This window comes from Oncorhynchus mykiss, chromosome 2, assembly GCF_057628025.1.
Source record: "Oncorhynchus mykiss isolate SJ-2025 chromosome 2, ASM5762802v1, whole genome shotgun sequence".
Lineage (NCBI taxonomy): Eukaryota > Metazoa > Chordata > Actinopteri > Salmoniformes > Salmonidae > Oncorhynchus > Oncorhynchus mykiss.
In genome coordinates this window covers 18,833,818-18,860,048 of record NC_143023.1, presented here as the reverse complement: position 1 = coordinate 18,860,048, position 26,231 = coordinate 18,833,818, and the positions used below count along the sequence as shown (strand labels likewise).

At 42.7% G+C, this 26,231-nt stretch overlaps 1 protein-coding gene and 1 long non-coding RNA gene across 5 annotated transcripts; both read right to left on the bottom strand.

Moving 5' to 3' along the window:
* Nucleotide 1: 1 nt before the first annotated feature.
* LOC110537226 (microfibrillar-associated protein 5) lies at nucleotides 2-7,105 on the bottom strand. 4 transcript variants are annotated; one of them, XM_036941018.2, is made up of 8 exons: nucleotides 6,958-7,105; nucleotides 6,647-6,805; nucleotides 4,319-4,387; nucleotides 4,173-4,205; nucleotides 2,402-2,470; nucleotides 1,095-1,182; nucleotides 856-929; nucleotides 2-706 (listed from the first exon to the last, which is right to left on the bottom strand). In XM_036941018.2, the coding sequence occupies exons 2-8, from the start codon at nucleotides 6,765-6,767 to the stop codon at nucleotides 591-593; spliced, it is 570 nt and encodes a 189-aa protein (XP_036796913.2). In that variant the 5' UTR covers nucleotides 6,768-6,805; nucleotides 6,958-7,105; the 3' UTR covers nucleotides 2-590. The 4 variants fall into 4 exon arrangements, with proteins under 4 accessions (XP_036796913.2, XP_036796922.2, XP_036796923.2 ...); XM_036941027.2 differs by lacking the exons at nucleotides 4,173-4,205; nucleotides 6,958-7,105 and having other exon boundaries at nucleotides 6,647-6,802; XM_036941028.2 differs by lacking the exons at nucleotides 2,402-2,470; nucleotides 4,173-4,205; nucleotides 6,958-7,105 and having other exon boundaries at nucleotides 6,647-6,802.
* Nucleotides 7,106-7,497: 392 nt separating this feature from the next.
* Nucleotides 7,498-13,850, bottom strand: LOC149984891 (uncharacterized). Its single transcript, XR_016484805.1, has 2 exons — nucleotides 12,953-13,850; nucleotides 7,498-10,258 (listed from the first exon to the last, which is right to left on the bottom strand). It is a non-coding gene; the product is annotated as an uncharacterized LOC149984891 (long non-coding RNA).
* Between the last annotated feature and the right edge of the window lie 12,381 nt (nucleotides 13,851-26,231).

The window sequence follows — 26,231 nt, the reverse complement described above, 5'->3', positions numbered from 1 at the left end:
CCAATGAATGACATTTTATTGGGTAGTATTGCACTGCTTTGGTATTGGATTGTGATAGAGTGCTTTACAATAAGGTGTCAGCAATGACAGAGTGGATACTTTGTTCTCAGACTGTCTCTTCAGTACACAACTACAGGAACTCAACAGCGTTCCATCTGAACAGTATGATACAGCCCGCAACGGCACAGAACATGATCCGTGTCAATTAAAACACAGGTCCAATCTGTGGGGAGTGATTTCTCCCCTGATATTCACATACAGTTCTAATAAAACACAGGGCTAATAGAATAACTGAGAAATATGACTCAGACTGTTCTTAACTGGAGTCACATGGACTGTGTTTTATATATATATATTGTGTGTGTGTGTATGTGTGCGTGGTTGTGGTTGTGTGTTAAGGCACAGGCTAGCACCAGGTGTTGAGCGGTGAATTTATGGTGTTTCGGGGTCTTTTTATGGAGACAACCCAGTGTTCTGTCTCCAAGGGTGTCCTCCCTCCTACTCCTTCTCTCCTTCCTCCTCCGCCCCTCCTTCTCTCTTTCTCTCCTTCCTCCTTCGCCCCTCCTTCCATCTCCTCCATCTTGGGCCCATCAGGCCTTGTTTTGCCAGGTTTTGGGGTTGCTGCGGCGATTGTGACAGCGTTTCTTATTGGTGGTTGACCTCTGGAAGCGTTTGGGCCAGCCGGACCGCTCCCTGCAGAGTTCAGCTGGGATGGAGAGAAGAGAGAGAGGATGTGTGGGCTCAGATGTACATGCTGTCCTAAAGTCAGTAAGTGTTTCATGCACTCTAAGATTGTTATGTTGTTGTAATCCTAACAACAGGTCTAATGAAGTGCTATCAGGTGGACTGTCTTACCCTTCAGGTACTCATCCTGTTGGCAGACAGTTCTAACACATATCTCCTTGTTGATCACATAGACACGAGGGAGGCTGAGACAAACCAGGAGACAGACATCATTACACTATAATCAGAGCCCAGCTGCTGTCTCTAAAACATGCCTCTCTGTACGGGCTCTCAGGTTGAAACCAATGAACTTTGACCGCATGACCAGGAGGATGTTTTCCTGTGAGAGAGAACCTGTAGTTGCAGTTTACCTGTAAAGGCAGAGGGAGTGGATGCATCTCTTGATGGGCCGGTGGACAGAGTACATCCTGGTACAGGGGTACGTCTCTTCCCTACAGTCTAGAACAGAGGATACACACAACATCCAGATACCTCACACACAATGTTTAGATAACACTGGACACCCCTGGTCATCCCTGGCCTAACATTGTTTAGTGATGTTTCTGTTCCACATTGAAGACCTTAGTCACCAGGCGGTAGGGTAGAGACAGACACCTCACTCACCAGGTGGTAGGGTAGAGACAGACACCTCACTCACCAGGTGATAGGGTAGAGACAGACACCTCACTCACCAGGTGGTAGGGTAGAGACAGACACCTCACTCACCAGGCGGTAGGGTAGAGACAGACACCTCACTCACCAGGTGATAGGGTAGAGACAGACACCTCACTCACCAGGTGGTAGGGTAGAGACAGACACCTCACTCACCAGGTGGTAGGGTAGAGACAGACACCTCACTCACCAGGTGATAGGGTAGAGACAGACACCTCACTCACCAGGCAGTAGGGTAGAGACAGGCACCTCACTCACCAGGCAGTAGGGTAGAGACAGACACCTCACTCACCAGGCAGTAGGGTAGAGACAGACACCTCACTCACCAGGCAGTAGGGTAGAGACAGACACCTCACTCACCAGGTGATAGGGTAGAGACAGACACCTCACTCACCAGGCAGTAGGGTAGAGACAGACACCTCACTCACCAGGCAGTAGGGTAGAGACAGACACCTCACTCACCAGGCGGTAGGGTAGAGACTTACACCTCACTCACCAGGTGATAGGGTAGAGACTTACACCTCACTCACCAGGTGATAGGGTAGAGACAGACCCCTCACTCACAAGGCGGTAGGGTAGAGACAGACACCTCACTCACCAGGTGATAGGGTAGAGACAGACACCTCACTCACCAGGCTGTAGGGTAGAGACTTACACCTCACTCACCAGGTGGTAGGGTAGTGACAGACACCTCACTCACCAGGTGGTAGGGTAGAGACAGACACCTCACTCACCAGGTGGTAGGGTAGAGACAGACACCTCACTCACCAGGTGGTAGGGTAGAGACAGACACCTCACTCACCAGGTGGTAGGGTAGAGACATACACCTCACTCACCAGGCGGTAGGGTAGAGACAGACACCTCACTCACCAGGCGGTAGGGTAGAGACAGACACATCACTCACCAGGTGATAGGGTAGAGACAGACACCTCACTCACCAGGCGGCAGGGTAGAGACATACACCTCACTCACCAGGCGGTAGGGTAGAGACATACACCTCACTCACCAGGCGGTAGGGTAGAGACAGACACCAACGCCTCCTCTTCATTCCAGTCACCTCTGTGGAGTTCCACCTCTACCAGCAGGGAAACAACACAACCGGCATGGGAACGACCTCTACCCACGGCATGACTCACAGACAGAGACATATTGTTGAAGTCGGAAGTTTACATACACTTAGGTTTGAGTCATTAAAACTCGTTTTTCAACCACTCCACACATTTCTTGTTAACAAACTATAGTTCTGGACAGTCGGTTAGGACATCTACTTTGTGCATGACACAAGTAATTTTTCCAACAATTGTTTACAGACAGATTATTTCACTGTATCACAATTCCAGTGGGTCAGAAGTTCACATACAATAAATTGACTGTGCCTTTAAACAGCTTAGAAAATTCCAGAAAGGGTGTCATGGCTTTAGAAGCTTCTGATAGGCTAACTGACATAATTTGAGTCAATTGGAGGTGTACCTGTGGATGTATTTCAAGGCCTACCTTCAAACTTCAAACTCCAAACTCATGGGAAAATCAAAAGAAATCAGCCAAGACTTCAGAAAAAATATTGTAGACCTCCACAAGTCTGGTTTATACTTGGGAGCAATTTCCAAACGCCTGAAGGTACCACTTTCATCAGTACAATCAATAGTACGCAAGTATAAACACCATGGGACCACGCAGCCTTCATACCACTCAGGAAGGAGATGCGTTCTGTCTCCTCGAGATGAATGTACTGGGGTGTGAACAGTGCGCATCAATCCCAGAACATTAGCAAAGGACCTTGTGAAGATGCTGGAGGAAACAGGTACAAAAGTATCTATATCCACAGTAAAACGAGTCCTATATCGACATAAACTGAAAGTTCGATCAGCAAGGAAGAAGCCACTGCTCCAAAACCACCATAAAAAAGCCAGACTATGGTTTGCAATTGCACACGGGGACAAATATCATACTTTTTGGATAAATTTCCTCTGGTCTGATGAAACAAAAATAGGACTGTTTGGCCATAATGACCATCGTTATGTTTGGAGGAAAAAGGGGGAGGATTGCAAGCCGAAGAACACCATCCCAACCATGAAGCACAGGGGTGGCAGCGTCATGTTGTGGGGGTGCTTTGCTGCAGGAGGGACTGATAAACTTCACAAAATAGATGGCATCATGAGAAAGGAAAATTGTTGATATATTAAAGCAACATCTCAAGACATCAGTCAGGAAGTTAAAGCTTGGTTGCAAATGGGTCTTCCAAATGGACAATGTGTCACGATCGTCGTTGGAAGCATACTCGTACCAAAGCCCTGCGTGATCTGGGTTCCACATATTTATTGAAGTGGACCTTAGACCAATACAAAATAAAGAAACACCGAACATGATGTAAATGAAGTGCTCAAAGGCAACAACACAAAAACAAGATCCCACAAAACATAGTGGGGAAATGGCTGCCTAAATATGATCCCCAATCAGAGACAACGATAAACAGCTGCCTCTGATTGGGAACCATACCAGGCCACATAGAACTAAACAACCTAGATAGGAACACCCCCCCCCCCACCCCCCCCTGAAATATTAACTATTATTCTGACATTTCACATTCTTAAAATAAAGTGGTGATCCTAACTGACCTAAAACAGGGAATTTTTACTTGGATTAATTGTCAGGAATTGTGAAAAACTGAATTGAAATGTATTTGGCTAAGATGTATGTAAACTTCCGACTTCAACTGTATCATGCAACTTAATGTCTGTTGAAATAATGTGTGACCATTGAATAGATGGCATTATTACCAGCCTGCGGGGCTTGGGCTACAGCTGTGAGGGCTGTGGAACAGAAAACCATATGAGGGGAGTGTTTTATGGAGTTAAAACAAACAGAGATGGACTCAAACCTAATTGAAGGTGATGATTTGTGTGTTGTGTTTGTCAGGGGTTACCATGGAAACCGCAGAGGAGCAGGGCGATTGGAAGACTGCCCATCCTTGTAAGAGCTGGATGTTTACGAGCTGAAGGAAACAGGACCCACAAAAGCCCAAAGAGGAAAATAGTTTGTTTCAATTCACACAGAGGAACTCTTCAATATCTTGACTTTACATTTCCTCCGTCTTCCTTCTGCTCTCCCCCTGGCCCTACCTCTGCTGTTTCTAATGCAATGTATACTCTTCTCTAAGGCAGTTGTAGGAAATGTGCACCTCATGAAATCCAGGTAAATGAGCTTGAAACAGTATATGTGCTGTTGATAGTATCAGTATATGTGCTGCTGGTGGTATCAGTATACAGTGGGGAGAACAAGTATTTGATACACTGCCGAAATTGCAGGTTTTCCTACTTACAAAGCATGTAGAGGTCTGTAATTGTTATCATAGGTACACTTCAACTGTAAGAGACGGAATCTAAAACAAAAATTCAGAAAATCACATTGTATGATTTTTAAGTAATTAATTAGCATTTTATTGCATGACATAAGTATTTGATACATCAGAAAAGCAGAACTTAATATTTGGTACAGAAACCTTTGTTTACAGAGGTCATATGTTTCCCGTAGTTCTTGACCAGGTTTGCACACACTGCAGCAGGGATTTTGGCCCACTCCTCCATACAGACCTTCTCCAGATCCTTCAGGTTTTGGGGCTGTCGCTGGGCAATATGGACTTTCAGCTCCCTCCAAAGATTTTCTATTGGGTTCAGGTCTGGAGACTGGCTAGACCACTCCAGGACCTTGAGATGATTCTTACAGAGCCACTCCTTAGCTCTATTTTTGTCTCATCAGACCACATGATTTTCTCCCATTCCTCCTCTGGATCATCCAGATGGTCATGGGCAAACTTCAGACGGGCCTGGACATGCTCTGGCTTGAGCAGGGGGACCTTGCGTACGCTGCAGGATTTTAATCCATGACGGCGTAGTGTGTTACTAAGGGTTTTCTTTGAGACTGTGGTCCCAGCTCTCTTCAGGTCATTGACCAGGTCCTGCCGTGTAGTTCTGGGCTGATCCCTCACCTTCCTCATGATCATTGATGCCCCACGAGGTGAGATCTTGCATGGAGCCCCAGACCGAGGGTGATTGACCGTCATCATGATCTTCTTCCATTTTCTACTAATTGCGCCAACAGTTGTTTCCTTCTCACCAAGCTGCTTGCCAATTGTCCTGTAGCCCATCCCAGCCTTGTGCAGGTCTACAATATTATCCCTGATGTCCTTACACAACTCTCTGGTCTTGGCCATTGTGGAGAGGTGGGAGTCTGTTTGATTAAGTCTGTGGACAGGTGTCTTTTATACAGGTAACGAGTTCAAACAGGTGCAGTTAATACAGGTAATGAGTGGAGAACAGGAGGGATTCTTAAAGAAAAACTAACAGGTCTGTGAGAGCCGGAATTCTTACTGGTTGGTAGATGATCAAATACTTATGTCATGCAATAAACTGCAAATGAATTAATAAAATGTGATTTTCTGGATTTTTGTTTTAGATTCCGTCTCTCACAGTTGAAGTGTACCTATGATAAAAATTACAGACCTCTACATGCTTTGTAAGTAGGAAAACCTGCAAAATCGGCAGTGTATCAAATACTTGTACTCCCCACTGTATGTGCTGTTGGTAGTATCAGTATTAATCAAGCAGTTGGAATCAGGATGCTGTTTTAATCCTCTCTCTCTTTCTCTCACTCTCTCTCTCTTTCTCACACACACACTCCCCCAGCTCTCTCCCTGCATCATTCCTCTTGTGATGTGTCAGTGTGAGTTTGGAGTCCAAGACATGAGTTCTCACAAAGGAATGTGTTTTTGTGCCCTATCTGAGCACCCCTCTACTCCTCCTTTCTCATACACACTCTTTTCATACACTTCTCTTTTCGTAAACCTTATTAAGAATGTTCTAAAGTGTCCGAACAGTTTTGTCACTCAATATGTTTAACACCCCGTTCCTCCTTTACCAGCATCTTACCCAGGCCCTGAATACGTTAAATTGATTTAACTTGCTTCGACTCATTTATACACTCTTGTATGCCAGGGCACATAGCTTTCTAAAATATATTAGTTCTGAATGACATATTGTCATCCATGACCGAAGTTCACAAACACTATTCTATTAGGATGACTTCATGAAAAGTTTGTTTTTTTGCAGTAAAATGTAGTTTAGTTTCTCTATACATCTTTTGTATATGTACTTCATGTTATTTATTGTAAACATTCTATATACAGTACTGCAATGCTACCAATGTCTTTATAGTCTTCAAAATTAAGAAAAAAACACAAGGTTTTCATACTCACAACTTTTCCTGTCGTCCAAAAGCGTCCTTTGTTTTGAATATTTTGTCCTCTCTCCTTTCCCCTCCTTCTCTCTCCATCCCCTCCTCCTTCTTCTCCTCCACCAGTTGTCCTCCCCTCTCATTAGAATTCTCTTGCTCTCTTACTTTCCTCTCCTCTAATCTGAGATTTAGGGAGAATTGTTCTAGTCCAGAGTTGGTTTCGTATACACCCAAACAACACAAACTCATTATCAAAAATATATATCTGTTGATTTCACACTAACCATCACTAATAGTAAACACATCTATCAGTGCATTGAACTAGGAACTTACACTTTACAAATACAAACAACTGAAAGAATAATGATCAACACAAGATGATAGGTAGAATATTGTATAATAAATATGTACAATAACAATTAGCCCAGTATGCTTTAGAACAGCTGAAGGAATATGTTGGATTGACTGGTACAGGTCTGGCAGACCTTGCGCTTGCAGTGATCCCCTTTCTCCACTAGGCGGGGCAGTAAACTTGGTGAGTATTTTTCATTTTTATTATGAACACAACAAATACAAAAACAGAAATATACGAACAAGAGTAACAGACTTGGGACCTGGGGTATTACATATCAAATACATTTTTAATTTGTCTAAAAGTTTTATGGTGTGTTTTGCATTTTTGTTTTTACATTTACTGATAATTTCAAAATAATATTTCAATTCTATCTTAAATAATGTGAAGAAGAATTTGTTCTCTGCCCACTTCATTTTATGGATAAAGAATCTTCCATGAACAATAAACACATGAACAATGAAAGTTAAATCAGGTTCCATATCATTTGGATCAAAATAAAACATAACATCAGAGTCTCTCAGATTAACATTAATAGTTGTTTATTTTCAAATAAAATCTTCTAACTCACTACAAAACCTTCTGACATAAAAAATAAATGGTCAAGAGTTTCTGGGTCACAACCACAAAGTACACATTTGTTATCAATTAGCTATTTTAAATCTGTGTATAATAAAGGTCTTTACAGGGTAGATTCTATGAATGAGTTTGTATGATACTTCAACTTATTAGATATGCTATATTCACCAGACAACAACAGTGTAGTTGGTGAGTGGGGTCTCAGCTCAGAAGTGGCCAATTTTGGGTTTCGGAAGAGCAGCAGTGTGTGCAGGCTTATGTTTCAGCCCAGATCTAACTGTACACCAATTTATCGTGGTCTAGATTGAATGAGGCATGCTAGTGTTGGGCTGGAGTAAAAGCTTGCACGACCTGTATCACTGTCCAGAGTTGCTTGTAGCTAAAGGTCACACATACAGTGGGGCAAAAAAGTATTTAGTCAGCCACCAATTGTGCAAGTTCTCCCACTTAAAAAGATGAGAGAGGCCTGTAATTTTCATCATAGGTACACTTCAACTATGACAGACAAAATGAAAAAAAAAATACAGAAAATCACATTGTAAGATTTTTAATGAATTTCTTAGCAAATTATGGTGGAAAATAAGTATTTGGTCACCTACAAACAAGCAGTTTATTGCATGACATAAGTATTTGATCATCTACCAACCAGTAAGAATTCCGGCTCTCACAGACCTGTAACTTCTTCTTTAAGAGGCTCCTCTGTCCTCCACTTGTTACCTGTATTAATGGCACCTGTTTGAACTTGTTATCAGTATAAAAGATACCTGTCCACAACCTCAAACAGTCACACTCCAAACTCCACTATGGCCAAGGCCAAAGAGCTGTCAAAGGACACCAGAAACAAAATTGTAGACCTGCACCAGGCTGGGAAGACTGAATCTGCAATAGGTAAGCAGCTTGGTTTGAAGAAATCAACTGTGGGAGCAATTATTAGGAAATGGAAGACATACAAGACCACTGATAATCTCCCTCGATCTGGGGCTCCACGCAAGATCTCACCCCGTGGGGTCAAAATGATCACAAGAACGGTGAGCAAAAATCCCAGAACCACACGGGGGGACCTAGTGAATGACCTGCAGAGAGCTGGGACCAAAGTAACAAAGCCTACCATCAGTAACACACTACGCCGCCAGTGACTCAAATCCTGCAGTGCCAGACGTGTCCCCCTGCTTAAGCCAGTACATGTCCAGGACCGTCTGAAGTTTGCTAGAGAGCATTTGGATGATCCAGAAGAAGATTGGGAGAATGTCATATGGTCAGATGAAACCAAAATATAACTTTTTGGAAAAAACTCAGCTCGTCGTGTTTGGAGGACAAAGAATGCTGAGTTGCATCAAAAGAACACCATACCTACTGTGAAGCATGGGGGTGGAATCATCATGCTTTGGGGCTGTTTTTCTGCAAAGGGACCAGGACGACTGATCCGTGTAAAGGAAAGAATGAATGGGGCCATGTATCGTGAGATTTTTGAGTGAAAACCTCCTTCCATCAGCAAGGGCATTGAAGATGAAACGTGGCTGGGTCTTTCAGCATGACAATGATCCCAAACACACCACCCGGGCAACGAAGGAGTGGCTTCGTAAGAGCATTTCAAGGTCCTGGAGTGGCCTAGCCAGTCTCCAGATCTCAACCCCATAGGAAATCTTTGGAGAGAGTTGAAAGTCTGTGTTGCCCAGCAACAGCCCCAAAACATCACTGCTCTAGAGGAGATCTGCATGGAGGAATGGGCCAAAATACCAGCAACAGTGTGTGAAAACCCTGTGAAGACTTCCAGAAAATGTTTGACCTCTGTCATTGCCAACAAAGGGTATATAACAAAGTATTGAGATAAACTTTTGTTATTGACCAAATACTTATTTTCCACCATAATTTGCAAATAAATTCATTAAAAAATCCTACAATGTGATTTTCTGGATTTTTTTTCTCATTGTGTCTGTCATAGTTGAAGTGTACCTATGATGAAAATTACAGTCCTCTCTTATCTTTTTAAATGGGAGAACTTGCACAATTGGTGGCTGACTAAATACTTTTTTCCCCCACTGTATTTCTGTATTCATGGGGTTCTTAATCCTGGTCCTGGGAACCCACAGGGGGGCATATTTTGATCGTGCCCAGCACTAACACACACCTTATCACGCTAATCAAGGGCTTATGTTAGGTTGGGTAGTTGAATTAGGTGATGGGCTGAAGCAGAAATGTGCTGTGGGACCCGAAGGACCGTGCAGGATTAAGAAACTAGAGTAGACAATTATATTGCTACATCAAAAGGCATTGCAACAAAGATGAGTGAATATCACGACCGAAACACCTGACCCTTTGTTTGATCCCCTACTTGTGTTGAAAAGAGGGTTCCCATGGGGACCATTAATAGCTTGTATGGGGGAAACCTGAGCGCAGTAGGCTTCCATGAACTTGACCAATATAAATATTGTCACACATACTACCAGAGTCACAGACAACAAAACTCCGCTGGCGCGCTCTCTCCCAAAGTCACTTCAAGAGGGACACACACTCATCATCCCCCTGACATATCAGGGCTACAAAGTCAATGGGGATGAGGCTGGGGGGGGGTGGGGGGGGGTGAGCGGGAGAGAAGCGCTGGCCTAACAAGGTCAGGCAGGCATGGCTGATGACAGGTTGAGTGATGGAGAGATCAGGCCAGGGAACACACCGACCCGCCATTCTGAACACTCTGCTTTCACCCTGAGAAATAGGGAGGGAGGGCATAGTGAGCAAGACCCAGTCAGCAAGACATAGAAAATATGACTCTGCCTGATGTCCAAAGGATGTTCGGATTTGGTACAGAGTGAAAGTTGAAACAACCTCTTTTATGGATGTTGAAAAAAAGAATATTTTGGGGCCAAATCAAGGCCGGTCCTGCCAGGCCAGATTGGCAAAAAAAATCTACATCTATAGACATTAAATTCAAGGCATGGGGGGACTGACCCAATTTTTACCAATAAACAACGTCCATGCATCATGTCGGTGCTCACTGGGGATAGAATGTATAGACAAAATACAGAGAAGAAGAACTTCAGCATTGAGAGAAAAGTGTGGGAAGAGGGACAGTAAGTAAGTATAGGAAAAGCTTTAGAGGGAGAGGTACAGGGACATATTGGGAGGTAGAGGGACAGTGAATATTTTAGCAGAGAGAGAGAGAGCGAGGGCAGCAGGGTGGTTGATAGAGTGAGCCCAGGAAGCGTCCATTTTGGTAGTGAAGAGGGAGAGATGCCAGGTCATAAACACTGATAAACCTCCAGACTTGTTTATTGGTTGAAGGCTTTTCTCCCCGCCCCTCTACAAGACTGCCCATTCCTGTCTGGTGCATGATTCCTCCACACAACCCCCTGTTAAAGATGCACTCTGGGATCTTAAGCACAACAAATTTGTATCATATTGCAAAAAATGGATTCATAACATATCACACGAATTGCAAAAAATAGGATGATATCACGCAAATGGAAAAATGTGTAACATATCACACGAACTGGATGACATAGTACACAATTTAATGACAAAGTACACAAAAAAACTGGGACCGGTTTTGGCTCGTGAGCACCACTTTGAAAACTAGTGGCTGAAATTATACAAAAGTTTGAGAGTGCATCTTTAACCCTGCAGCACCTTTCTCTCCCTCTCTCCCTCTCTCTTTTTATTCTCCTTTAGTTGTTCTTACCCCCACAGGTCCACACAAGTGTTCCATATCTATTTGCAAACAACACAAACATGGCCTTAACTACATGAGGACACTGACTTGCCGTGTCGATCTTCTGATAATTTGTTCATCACGCTGCGCTCCTGCCAGAACTGTGCTTTCAGCCTCTTCAACAGTGTCACGACTGTCTATTGCATGACCCCTTAGATTAGAAGATCACAGCGATTTCTCCATAGAACAGCACCATCTTCTGTTCGTATGTTGTATGACCTTGGCTGTACTTCAGTACCTGTTCCTTTTTGTGTCCATGCGTTTGTTTTGTCTTTGTACCTCATGTTGTCACCAGGTTGGAGTTCAGATAGGTTTCTTGTCCCTCTGTCATAGTAGAACTTTTGATTTGTTTTCGGTTGTTCTTTGAACTTCCTCACTTTCTCTCGGTCTTTCATTTTAAGGAGATTCTCAGTGATGGGTCAGTTGGTCCTCAGTCTGCATCTTTTGAGGAGGTGTGCTGGGGAATACACCCATTCAGTTCTACCGTCTTTTGCATTGTACATCAGTCTCTCCACTGTCTGAACAGATTTCTCCACGAGTCCGTTCGATTGTGGGAAGTGTGGACTTGACGTAGCATGGACGAAGTCCCAGTCCTTGCTGAATTGTTTGAACTTTTGCATTAGAGAATTACGGTCTAGTGTCGCTGGTGACTTCACTTGCCACTCTGTGTCTGGATAATATGGATTTCATACACATTACCTCAGTGTCTGAGGTGGTGGTGTTCAGCCGACAAACCTCTGGATACAGGGAGTAGTAGTCTGTAAGAACAAGGTCATCCATTCCATTAAATCAAATCTAATTTTATTTGTCACATGCGCCGAATACAACAGGTGTAGACCTCACCGTGAAATGCTTACTTCCAAGCCCTTAACCAACAATACAGTTCAAGAAATAGAGTTAAGAAAATATTTACGAAATAAACTAAAGTAAAAAATTACATTAAAAGTAACACAATAAAAATAACAATAATGAGGCTATATACAGGGGTACTGGAACCTAGTCAATGTGCCAGGGTACAGTAAATTGTCTGAGTGGCCATTTGATCATTTTTTAAAAAAACTTTTTGAGGATCTGAGGACCAATGCCAAATCTTTTCAGTCTCCTGAGGGGGAAAATGTGTTGTCGTGCCCTCTTCACGACTGTCTTGGTGTGTTTGGTTCATGATAGTTCGTTAGTGATGTGGACACCAAGCAACTTGAAATTCTCAACCTGCTCCACTACAGCCACATCGATGTTAATGGGGGCCTGTTCGGCCCTCCTTTTCCTGTAGTCCACGATCACCTCCTTTTTCTTGCTCACATTGAGGGAGATGTTGTTGTCCTGGCAACACACTGCCAGGTCTCTGACATCCTTCCTATAGGCTGTCTCATCGTTGTCGGTGATCAAGCCTACCACTGTTGTGTTGTCAGCAAACTTAATGATGTCGTTGAAGTCATGTGAAAGTGCAGAGCGCCAAATTCAAAATAAATTACTATAAAAATCAAAGTTTCATGACACATGCAAGATAACAAATTAAAGCTACACTTGTTGTGAATCCAGCCAACATGTCAGATTTCAAAAAGGCTTTTCGGCGAAAGCAAACGATGCTATTATCTGAGGATAGCACCCCAGTAAACAAAGAGAGAAAAACATATTTCAACCCTGCAGGCGCGACACAAAACGCAGAAATAAAAATATAATTAATGCCTTACCTTCTTTTGTTGGCACTCCAGTATGTCCCATAAACATCACAAATGGTCCTTTTTTTAAATTAATTCCGTCGATATATATCCAAAATGTCCATTTATTTGATCCAGAAAAACACTGGTTCCAACTTGCGCAACGTGACTACAAAATATCTCAAAGATTACCTGTAAACCAAAACATTTCAAACTACTTTTGTAATACAACTTTAGGTATTTTTCTTACGTAAATAATCTATCAAATTGAAGACGGGATGATCTGTGTTCAATACAGGAGGAAAACAAACAGTAGCTAGCTTTCTGGTCACGCGCCTCTATCTAACAGTACACTTCAAGTTACCCTCGTTCTGGATGGCCGGTCTTCTTCATTACACAAAGGAAAAACCTCAACCAAATTCTAAAGACTGTTGACATCCAGTAGAAGCGGTAGGAACTGCAAGAAAAAAAATCTGAATGGTTTCACCTGCTAAATAAGTTCTGTTATACTTACAGACATGATACAAACAGTTTTAGAAACTTCAGAGTGTTTTCTATCCAAATCTACTAATAATATGCATATCTTATCTTCTGGGGATGAGTAGCAGGCAGTTGAATTTGGGCATGCTTTTCATCCAAAATTCCGAATGCTGCACCCTATCCTAGAGAATTAACATTTCCTTCCTCAGACTTTTCAGAATTACTATTTTGCTTCCATTATAGACAATATTTTCAACTACTGTCAGCTCAGCTCAGCAGTTCCAGTAATCGGTTAAGTCTTGTTTCATGTTAGACCAGCCATTGATTATTATTTTCTTCATGTTTGTCAGTGTAGTGTCTTTTTCTGTCTCAGTCCGTATGTTTCCGTCTTCCATCTGCGACTAGCAATGCTGTTGTGATCATGTCCACTTCTGCTCTCACTTCTTCATCTGCTTTGGTACTCGCTGGCGCCTTCGGGTCCACAGCTCTAGAAATAGTGTCTGCTGTGTGCATCATCTTTCCTGGAGTGTATGCTACATTCAGAGCATAGCGTTGTAGTTTGATCATCATTCTTTGGACCTTCAGTGGACATTCACTCAGCGGACATTCATTCAACGGTTTTTGAAACAGCAGAATCAGTGGTTTGTGATCCGTTTCAATGGTGATCACTTGTCCTGACACAAACTGATGGGATCTCTCACAAGCATACGTTATGCTGAGCAGCTCCTTTTCAATTTAAGTGGGTCTCAGGGTCATTTATTGAACAAGATGCATACGCCACTGGTTGCCAGTTGTTGTCGTACTTCTGCAACAGAACAGTCCACTCTGTGATGCATCTGATGATATCGTGATGGGTCTCGCTGGGTCGTAAAATCTCAAGATTGGTTCCTGTGTCAGCTGTTTCTTCAAGTTGTTCAATGCAACTTCCATTTTCTTTTCTGTCAGTCTTCTCAGCAGAGCAATCTTCTCTGAGAGGTTGGGTATGAATTTTCCCAAGTACTTGACCATCCCATTGAACCTCTGGACGTCCTTTTCGCTTCACAGCTGATGATGTCTCCAACGAAAGCCAACTCCGTTACACCAAGCTGGCATTTCTCTTTGTTCAGTTTCAAGTTTGCTTTCCTTACTGATTCTAGCACTTTTTTCAGTCTTGTGTTGTGCTCTGCTTTCGATGTCCCCCATATAGTAATGTCATCCATAGACGTGTCCACGCCTTCAATAAGTTTGTAGATCAGATGTATAGTTTTGTGATAAACTTCAGGAGCTGAGGCAATGCCAAACGGTAATCTCAGGAACCTGTATCTGCCATGAGGGGTATTGAATGTACATCATTTAGAGCTGACCTCGTCTAACTTCAACTGCCTCAAGTAAGTAGCACTCCTGCGCATGCGTTATCCTGCCCAGGCATGGTAATCAATCTAGCAAACACTATTTTCTTATAACATTACAAATATCTAAATATATTATTGTTCTGACTGAGTTCTAATCAGGCATGCCTCTATGCGAACAAGTAGAATTGTGAACAGTGGATTGTTTATTATGTTCGCCTGCATCCCCCAGATTAGCCTTTTCAGTAGCACCCCCCAAATGGTAAAGTTGGTGCTCTCGAGGCACAGGCCAAGGGCCTGAGACATGAAAAGAACTACCCCAGCTCGTATCCGGTTTGCGAGATGCCGGGCCAAAGGCAATTTAAAACAATCCTGCAACTCCTACCATGTCTCAGACATCCCCTAAACAAACAAAAAACAACTCTTGGAGAATGAGTGCACAAATGGTAGTCACTTTTAGATACAGTATGTCAGTCAGTCAGTCAGGTGGCTATAGCTGCCGGGAGAGACGTCTATTGCAGTAACATGAAGGGCTCTGGCTAGTATTACTTAGCCAGCTAGAAGGGTGAAGTAAGAAGTTAACGTTAAATGGCGCCTATCTCAGCAAGAGCAAAAAAACAAGATACAAAGTTCTCATAATAATTTTGCTTTACAGAGAGTGGGCTACTAAGACAGACAGTGATGTTGCGCTCAGTGGTGAGACTGAGGCAGGCTGCAGTGCATGCAGGAGGAAGCAGAGACAGAGAGAGGAAGCAAGGAATGTGTGGTCCACCTGCACTCATCTTATCAAACAGGTTAGGAACTTTAAAAAAGAACTTATGTTAGGCCATGTGGACGTGTTTATATTCTATCTTCCCTACAGGCCTACATTACAATGATATCAACATGCAAACAATAGAGTTCTGTAAAAAGGTCATGTTTTAGTTTATATCGGTGATTGTTTGTCTTATCCATTACCCACCTTTTTATTTTGGACCTCTACATCACTGACATTAATACAGAATTGTAAGTAATATTCTAATAATTCATGTGAATGTGATAATATGATCATCTGTGTGCTCCATTTTTGTTTGTGCAGAGCTCTGCCTCCCACAGTCACGGATCCCCCGGTACTGCTGCTCATTCTTTTCCCCAGTTCCGGAGGTCCACGTCACTGGCCTTCTAGGCTGCACTGAACTGTGTCATTACGCACACCTGGTTCCAATTCCTCACGGATTGTGTATGTATAAAAGTGCCGGTCGTGTGAGTACCTATGCGTTGTCTCAGCCTGTGCTGCGTGTTTTGTGTATTACGGGTCCCGTGTTGTTCTACTAGGTTTACCCGAGCTCTTTTGTTTGGGTACATCCCAGTGTTTCGTATACGTGTTTGTTTGAGGTGTATTAAAAACCCAGATGAATTCCTGTGCCTGTCTCCAAATCCTTTATACCAGCGTGACACCCACTCACTAAAACTCTAACCCTGGTTACAGCCCTGGACACAAACACACACAAACAACAAGTGCACATTCTCCTTCGCATACACACTCACACTCAATCACTCACAGCCTTTATGACCTAGATCAGGTGACATTGTGTGAGTCAGTGCTCCCTCTAGTAAGATAGTTCATTTGAGAATCATCCAGACTCCTTTACTGATGCCATTCCCCTGATCCAGCACAACAATTCAAGTATTACTGACTTAACAAGGGGGCGGGGCACATCTAATGAGGGAGAGAGGGAGAGATCAGATTGGACTGTGTAGTTTACTTAGTCATTAGGCTTGACATTTCAAACACCCTGCTACTTGGTCAATTTATTTTGCCCATCCATCTAGATCTCGTTCCATCCATTTACATGTAGCTCTCTGTCTGCCGGATCTCTCTCTGTTGATCTCTCTCTTTGTCCATTTAAAAGTCTCTCTGTTCATCTCCAGGTCTCTTTTTCCCATCCATCTGGGTCAGTCTGTCTTCAACCTGTCTCTCTCTCTCACCGTCTTGTCTTGCTCAGTCTGGTTATCTACTGTATCTTATTTACCCAGTCTGTCTCTCTGTTTACCTCTCTGTCATCCTGTCTCTCTGTCTCGCCATCTTGTCTCACTCAGTCTGGTTATCTACTCTATCTTGCTGACCCTGCCTGTCTGTCTCTCTGTTTAACTCTGCCTGTCCTCTTGTCTATCTGTCCCTCTGGCTTTGCCCCACCCCCTCTCTCTCCTGTTGTCTCACTGTCCCTCATATCAAACTGTCCTCCTGGCTATGTCCTATTATTTAATCACCTCTCTGTCACTCTCTCTCTCTCTCTCTCTCTGCCATGCAGACAGCCTCCCACAGATCTACGCCTGGATCAGCATCTTTGTGTTGGCACTCCATTGTCTCCCTGCACCATGTGTTTCCATTTGTCAAACAGAGTGTCCGTGCTCCTGTATGAACTCCCTCCACAACCCTGTCACATGAGCCCTGTCCCCCTGTTTCCTGGAAATAGTGCACCCTAAACATCAACAACTGAGGGGGGGATCCAGCACAACCATTTACAAAGAGAGGGGGTGGGGGGTGTTAAAGACATGCTCTGGTACTCTGGGGAATAAGAAAGTATTTTATAAACCTCCCTCTTTGGGATGTGTCAATGTGTAGTTCATACATACATAATCTATGAGCAGAATTACTGTCTTACCTCAATTAGCCACAAAATCCCTAGTTTGAATCCGACTGTTTTCTTGAAAAACAGAAATACCTTATTTACCTAAGTATTCAGACCCTTTGCTATGAGATTCGAATTTGAGCTCAGGTCTATCCTGTTTCCATTTATCATCCTCGAGATGTTTCTACGACTTGATTGGAGTCCACCTGTGGTAAATTCAATTGATTGGTCATGATTTGGAAAGGCACACACCTGTTTATATAAGGTCCCACAGTTGGCAGTGCATGTCAGAGCATAAACCAAGCCATGAGGTCGAAGGGATTGTCCGTAGAGCGCAAAGACAAGATTGTGTCGATGCACAGATCTGGGGAAGGGTTCCAAAAAATGTCTGCAGCATTGAAGGTCAGTGGCCTCCATCAATCTTAAATGGAAGATGTTTGGAACCACCAAGACTCTTCCTAGAACTGGCCATCCGGCCAAACGGGGGAGAAGGGCCTTGGTCAGGGAAGTGACCAAGAACCCGATGGTCACTCTGACAGAGCTCTAGAGTTCCTCTGTGGAGATGGGAGAACCTTCCAGAAGGACAACCATATCTGCAGCACTCCACCAATCAGGCCTCCTCAGTAAAAGGCACATGACAGTATGTTTGGAGTCTGCCAAAAGGCACCTGAAGACTCTCAGACCATGAGAAATTAAGATTCTCTGGTCTGATGAAACCAAGATTGAACTCTTTGGCCTGAATGCCAAGCTTCATGTCTGGAGAAAACCTGGCACCATCCCTCGGTGAAGCATGGTGGTGGCAGCATCATGCTGTGGGGATGTTTTTCAGTGTCAGGAATATTAGACTAGTCAGGCTCAAAGCAAAGACGAACGGAGCAAAGTACAGAGAGATCCTTGATGAAAGCCTGCTCCAGAGTAATCCGGACCACAGACTGGGGCGAAGGTTCACTTTCCAAAAGGACAACGACCCTAGGCACACAGCCAAGATTAAGCAGAAGTGGCTTCTGGACAAGTTTCTGTATGTTCTTGAGTGGCCCACCCAGAGCCCGGATTTAAACCCGATCTCTGGAGAGACCTGAAAATAGCTGTGCAGCAACGCTCCCCATCCAACCCGGCAGAGCTTGAGAGGATCTGCAGAGAACAATGGGAGAAACTCCCCAAATACAGGTGTGCCAAGCTTGTAGCGTCATACCCAAGAATACTCAATGCTGCCAAATGTGCTTCAACAAAGTACTGAGTAAAGGGTCTGAATACCTATGTAGATATGATATTTCAGTTTACTTTTATTAAATTAGCAAAAAAATCTAAACCTGATTTTGAGTTGTCATTATTGTGTGTAGATTGATGAGGAAAATGTATTTAGAATAAGGTTTTAATGTAACAAAGGCACTGTAGGATGCCCACATGTTGCATACAGAACTCTAGACTACACCGGCTGTTACTGGCCCAAGTAAGCAGTGGCCTGCAGAGACAGAAGGCAATGGAGAGGGGGAGGGAGGGAGGGAGAGAGAGAGAGAGAGAGAGAGAGAGAGAGAGAGAGAGAGAGAGAGAGAGAGAGAGAGAGAGAGAGAGAGAGAGAGAGAGAGAGAGAGAGAGAGAGAGAGAGAGAGAGAGAGAGAGAGAGAGAGAGAGAGAGAGAGAGAGAGAGAGAGAGAGAGAGAGAGAGAGAGAGAGAGAGAGAGAGAGAGAGAGAGAGAGAGAGAGAGAGAGAGAGAGAGAGAGAGAGAGAGAGAGAGAGAGAGAGAGAGAGAGGGGGACAAGATGTAATAATACATTTGAGGAAACAAAAAAACATAAGATAAAGATAAAGGGGGGTGCGAGAGAAGGGGTGCCATGATAGAGAGAGGGGACAAACTGTTGAACAACCATAAGTTGTCTAAGTCAGGCTGCCTTGAGAGTTTTGGAGGGGAGGGAAGGTACATATTGAGGGAGGGAGGAAGAGAGAGAGTGTGAGAGAACCGATAGCAGAAGGTCAAACTGTTTGGCGAAATTGTGAGAGGAAGCCAGGGAGAGAAGGAGATAGAGGAAGCCAGGGAGAGAAGGAGACACAGGGAGCCAGGAAGAGAAGGAGACAGAGGAAGCAATGGAGAGAAGGAGATAGAGGAAGCCAGGGAGAGAAGGAGACAGAGGAAGCCAGGGAGAGAAGGAGACAGAGGAAGCCAGGGAGAGAAGGAGACAGAGGAAGCCAGGGAGAGAAGGAGATAGAGGAAGCCAGGGAGAGAAGGAGACAGAGGGAGCCAGGGAGAGAAGGAGACAGAGGGAGCCAGGGAGAGAAGGGAGCCAGGGAGAGGTGGGAGGAAGGGAGGCAGGGACAGAGGGAGCCAGGGAGAGAGGGGGAGGAAGGGAGGCAGTGACAGAGGGAGGAAGAGAGGTAGAAAGAGGGGAGGAAGGGAGGCAGGGACAGAGGGAGGCAGAGGGAGAGAAGTAGAGAGGGGGGAGGGAGGGAGCCAGGGTGGCAGTATAGCCCCCAGAGGTGATGATGTATGTGTTGTGTAAATAGATGGGGCTTGGGGTCTATTTATAAAGTCATCTGGAGTGGCCCTTAGCTGGGGTTAGCACAGACCTCCCTTCCTGACACACATGCACGCATGCACACACAAGCAGATACATGCACACACAAGCACATACATGCACACACAAGCACATACATGCACACACACAAATTAACGCATGCACTCACGCATGCTGAGGATTTGTAGTTTTCCTATTTGTGTTAATTGATATACAATTCAGTCTGCCCACTATCAACCAATAAATGCTGCTACGTAACTGGTAGCATTGGCTTTGCATTCAATTAGGGGTCAGGTCTACATAGGCTACTGGCAGGCTAACAGCATGGCATGGTTGGGTCTGGGCTATTAGGGTAACATTCAGGGAGGTCATTTTTCATCTGTTGGAATCATTCTCAGTGACAGAAATGGGACAGGTCCCGAGTTCCTTCTACAGCTAGGATGCAGTGGTCTGCCGTTTTGTATCTGCTGCAGGGTATAGTTATTGTACTCAGAGGGACAGTTAAGCAGTTAGGGGTATAGTTATTGTACTCAGAGGGACAGATGTTAGATATTACTGCACTTTGTTAGATATTGCTGCATTGTCAGAACTAGAAGTACAAGCATTTCGCTACACTCGCGTTAACATCTGCTAACCATGTGTATGTGACAAATAAAATTGGATTTGATTTGATTTGAAGCATACAGGGTGTAGTCAAGGGTCAAGGAGGCAGATCTCTCCACAGCAGGTTATTATGTTTGTCAGTTGTTGTTAAGGTGGTGACATAACTTTAAAGGAGCGTGTCCTGTAGTTAGGTGTTAGGGTCAGTTTTTGCTAAGGCAGTGACATAACTTTAAAGGAGCGTGTCCTGTAGTTAGGTGTTAGGGTCAGTTTTTGCTAAGGCAGTGACATAACTTTAAAGGAGCGTGTCCTGTAGTTAGGTGTTAGGGTCAGTTTTTGCTAAGGCAGTGACATAACTTTAAAGGAGCGTGTCCTGTAGTTAGGTGTTAGGGTCAGTTTTTGCTAAGGCAGTGACATAACTTTAAAGGAGCCTGTCCTGTAGTTAGGTGTTGGGGTCAGTTGTTGCTAACATCAGCAGTGTAATGATGGTGCCTGATTGACCTGCTTCTAATGAAACACCCCGATAAGCTCTAATTCCTAACGTGGGTGAAGAGGGCAGATAGGGGCCATATGAGATTGAATACTGAGCTTGGAACAGCCAGGGTATTAGGTATTATTTACTGCTAATGGTAGCCACGTGCGTGTGTGTGTGTGTGTGTGTGTGTGTGTGTGTGTGGCTTCTTCCTGTCCCAAGGTCTTAAAGGTGCAATGCAGCTGTTTTTATGTCAATATCAAATCATTTCTGGGTAACAATTCAATACCTTACTGTGATTGTTTTCAATGATCTCAGTGATCACTGCTCTACTGCATTTATTAGAGATACCTAACAGATTAACACTGATCCTCGTATAATCATGAAGAGACATTTTTTAAATCCCAACAAGCTTTCTTCATAATGTATTACTCTGACTTGTCCTCAGCTACATCTCGTTATGATCAGATATTTTTATGAGGCCTGGGCCAAGGATAGAAAAAATTACTCTGTAGCTGATTTGCAGCTTTTCAGGCAATTGTAAAATAGATGCACTTTCGCAAATTAGGCCAGCTAAATCTATCTACTGTCTAAATTCCATCTCAGACTGATCCGTCTACATGTTGGAAAACAGTTAATGCGCTGAAAAGTGGAAATCCCACTCCTTCCCTGCCTAAGCAAATTGTGTCAGACTCCGGCATTATTACTAAGAAAAGTGAGATGTGATGCTTTTAATCAGCATTTTATCTCTGCAGGCTTTTTTATTGTAAATAAATTGTGGTTTAATTGGCCCTGGTCAGCCAGTCGACTGCCTGCCCCTCTCCCCACCTCTAGTTGTCTCAATGGAAGTTCTGGCAACTTGTAATGAATCTATGTTTTCATTTCAACAACTTTCTACTTTTGATGTGCTAGATGCATTAAGCAAGATTGAAAAGCGGCCTATATACAGTGCCTTGCGAAAGTATTCGGCCCCCTTGAACTTTGCGACCTTTTGCCACATTTCAGGCTTCAAACATAAAGATATAAAACTGTATTTTTTTGTGAAGAATCAACAACAAGTGGGACACAATCATGAAGTGGAACGACATTTATTGGATATTTCAAACTTTTTTAACAAATCAAAAACTGAAAAATTGGGCGTGCAAAATTATTCAGCACCCCTTAAGTTAATACTTTGTAGCGCCACCTTTTGCTGCGATTACAGCTGTAAGTCGCTTGGGGTATGTCTCTATCAGTTTTGCACATCGAGAGACTGAAATGTTTTCCCATTCCTCCTTGCAAAACAGCTCGAGCTCAGTGAGGTTGGATGGAGAGCATTTGTGAACAGCAGTTTTCAGTTCTTTCCACAGATTCTCGATTGGATTCAGGTCTGGACTTTACCTTGGCCATTCTAACACCTGGATATGTTTATTTTTGAACCATTGCATTGTAGATTTTGCTTTATGTTTTGGATCATTGTCTTGTTGGAAGACAAATCTCCGTCCCAGTCTCAGGTCTTTTGCAGACTACATCAGGTTTTCTTCCAGAATGGTCCTGTATTTGGCTCCATCCATCTTCCCATCAATTTTAACCATCTTCCCTGTCCCTGCTGAAGAAAAGCAGGCCCAAACCATGATGCTGCCACCACCATGTTTGACAGTGGGGATGGTGTGTTCAGCTGTGTTGCTTTTACGCCAAACATAACGTTTTGCATTGTTGCCAAAAAGTTCAATTTTGGTTTCATCTGACCAGAGCACCTTCTTCCACATGTTTGGTGTGTCTCCCAGGTGGCTTGTGGCAAACTTTAAACAACACTTTTTATGGATATCTTTAAGAAATGGCTTTCTTCTTGCCACTCTTCCATAAAGGCCAGATTTGTGCAATATACGACTGATTGTTGTCCTATGGACAGAGTCTCCCACCTCAGCTGTAGATCTCTGCAGTTCATCCAGAGTGATCATGGGCCTCTTGGCTGCATCTCTGATCAGTCTTCTCCTTGTATGAGCTGAAAGTTTAGAGGGACGGCCAGGTCTTGGTAGATCTGCAGTGGTTTGATACTCCTTCCATTTCAATATTATCGCTTGCACAGTGCTCCTTGGGATGTTTAAAGCTTGGGAAATCTTTTTGTATCCAAATCTGGCTTTAAACTTCTTCACAACAGTATCTAGGACCTGCCTGGTGTGTTCCTTGTTCTTCATGATGCTCTCTGCGCTTTTGACGGACCTCTGAGACTATCACAGTGCAGGTGCATTTATACGGAGACTTGATTACACACAGGTGGATTGTATTTATCATCATTAGTCATTTAGGTCAACATTGGATCATTCAGAGATCCTCACTGAACTTCTGGAGAGAGTTTGCTGCACTGAAAGTAAAGGGGCAGAATAATTTTGCACGCCCAATTTTTCAGTTTTTGATTTGTTAAAAAAGTTTGAAATATCCAATAAATGTCGTTCCACTTCATGATTGTGTCCCACTTGTTGTTGATTCTTCACAAAAAAAATACAGTTTTATATCTTTATGTTTGAAGCCTGAAATGTGGCAAAAGGTCGCAAAGTTCAAGGGGGCCGAATACTTTCGCAAGGCACTGTACTCCCCCTTCACAAAGGTGGTGACCTGTGTGACCTAAATAATTATCACCCATTTCCTAACTCTCTTGCATAGCACAAATGATCAAATCCTTGGTAAATACTCAATTTAGATCCCCTTTAACGCTGAAATGTATTCTAAAATGAACACCAGTCAGGTAGGTTTCAGACCTGGTCATAGCACCATTTCTGCTATTTCTTTGGTAAACTGATGTTCTTAATTGTTTGGATAAGAAGAAACACTGTGCGGCCCTTTTTATTGATATGTCTAAAGCCTTCGACACAATTACTTACTCAGAGGCTTTCATCAATTGGCCTGGACCAGGCTGTGTGTAGCTAGTTTGGAAATTATTTAAAGGACAGAACAGAGTGTATTTACTGATGGTGTTAAATCAGCTTTTCTGGGCGTAACAAAGCGTGTCCCACAGGGATCGATTCTTGGTCCTGTTCTTTTCACTATTTACATGAACAATATTAGTTTCTGTAAAAAAAAATTAAGAAATGACTTTCACCTGTATGCAGCTGACACTGTGGTGAATGCTTTTGCCCCCACAGCTGACCAGCCTCTGTCAAAGCTTCAATCTGTCTGTATGGCCCTGTAGAAAGCCTTTGTTGAACTGATATTGGTCATTAATGCAAATAAAAACAAGTATATGTTTTTAAAATGTATCTGATGCATACGTACTTTGGATGGTGCCTCATTGATCGTGACCCTGCTTATGACTATTTGAGTAACTGGATTGATGAAAAGCTATCTTTCAAAAAGCATGTTGATGAGTTAGTTAAGAAATTAATTATCATTTCAATAATTATTAGGCTTCGTCTATAGGAACAGGTCCGGTCTTTTGTTAAATAGCAGAAAACAAATAATCCAGTCAACACTCAATCTGGTTATTGACTGTGGCAATATCTAATGAATCCAGCTGCCACTGTATTGAAGCCATTGTACACAGTTTATCATAGCACATTTCGCTTTATTACGACGATAGGTTCAGTACACATCATTGCATTTTGTATCAGAAAGTAGGCTTGCCATTCTTGAAGTCTCATAGATGCGGTGAAATGGTCAATCAAAATCGACCAAAACAATTGAATTACTATGGAATCGTGTGGGGTAAAGGGCCGTGGGAGAAAGATCCCGAATTTCCTCATTGCTCCCCAGCCAAATTTGCCTACATTTAGGCTATTGTGTATGTGATATCTCACTCTATGTTGGGGTCAAAATCAGAGTATAAAGCTTATATGGATGCCAACCCCAACACATGTTCATGTCATCGTCACCAATCAACTTCATTACAGTTACAAATGACTTTGACTACCACCACTGATTTCTGTATGCTAGCTATGCTAACCAGTTTATACGAACAGGAGTTAGCATTTAGCAGTCACTTCTTCTAAACCTGAAAAGGGACAGCTTCTAAATGTTATGCAGCAAAAACAGCCATATATATCCAAATCTGACTTAAGTAACCACATTGTGGGCCTGTTACAATATATAAGTCATGACAAATTTGAACAATATCCACTTTGTTAGTTCAGATGTTTTGATTGTGCGACAATATGGTCTGCATTCCATTGACTCCTTTACCGCATCTATTGAGCTCTTTCAGTCTATAAAGCACTCTTGCATTAACTTCTGCCATACCTTACCAACCTTCAGATGTATAAGTTACCAGACCCAGACCCAGACCCAGACCCCGACTCAGACCCAGACTCAGACCCAGACTCCGACTCAGACCCAGACTCAGACCCAGACCCCGACTCAGACCCAGACCCCGACTCAGGGACAGATAACATATTTTTTGTCCTCTCATGGAAAATGATCTCTAAAAGTCCTTAAAGTTGCCAGATTTGGTGCCTCCAATGAAATTCAGTCGGATATAAGAGGACATTTTTTACTGAAGAATGTGTTTGTTGTTTGCTTTTCATGTATATTGATGTGTATATAGATATGTATAGTGAAACTGTTGTTTATTGATGTGTATATAGATATGTATAGTGAAACTGTTGTTTATTGATGTGTATATAGATATGTATAGTGAAACTGTTGTTTATTGATGTGTTGTTTATTGATGTGTATATAGATATGTATAGTAAAACTGTTGTTTATTAATGTGTTGTTTATTGATGTGTATATAGATATGTATAGTGAAACTGTTGTTTATTGATGTGTATATAGATATGTATAGTGAAACTGTTGTTTATTGATGTGTATATAGATATGTATAGTGAAACTGTTGTTTATTGATGTGTATATAGATATGTATAGTGAAACTGTTGTTTATTGATGTGTTGTTTATTGATGTGTATATAGATATGTATAGTGAAACTGTTGTTTATTGATGTGTTGTTTATTGATGTGTTGTTTATTGATGTGTATATAGATATGTATAGTGAAACTGTTGTTTATTGATGTGTTGTTTATTGATGTGTATATAGATATGTATAGTGAAACTGTTGTTTATTGATGTGTATATAGATATGTATAGTGAAACTGTTGTTTATTGATGTGTATATAGATATGTATAGTGAAACTGTTGTTTATTGATGTGTATATAGATATGTATAGTGAAACTGTTGTTTATTGATGTGTTGTTTATTGATGTGTTGTTTATTGATGTGTTGTTTATTGATGTGTATATAGATATGTATAGTGAAACTGTTGTTTATTGATGTGTTGTTTATTGATGTGTATATAGATATGTATAGTGAAACTGTTGTTTATTGATGTGTTGTTTATTG

Excerpts from the sequence above, each read along its gene's own strand:
- LOC110537226 (XM_036941018.2), bottom strand. The coding sequence starts at position 6,767 with ATGAGAGGGGAGGACAACTGGTGGAGGAGAAGAAGGAGGAGGGGATGG. Across the intron at positions 4,388-6,646 it reads TTTGGACGACAGGAAAAGTT|CTCGTAAACATCCAGCTCTT; the intron begins GTGAGTATGAAA and ends TGTTTCCTTCAG. Across the intron at positions 707-855 it reads ACAGGATGAGTACCTGAAGG|CTGAACTCTGCAGGGAGCGG; the intron begins GTAAGACAGTCC and ends TCTCCATCCCAG.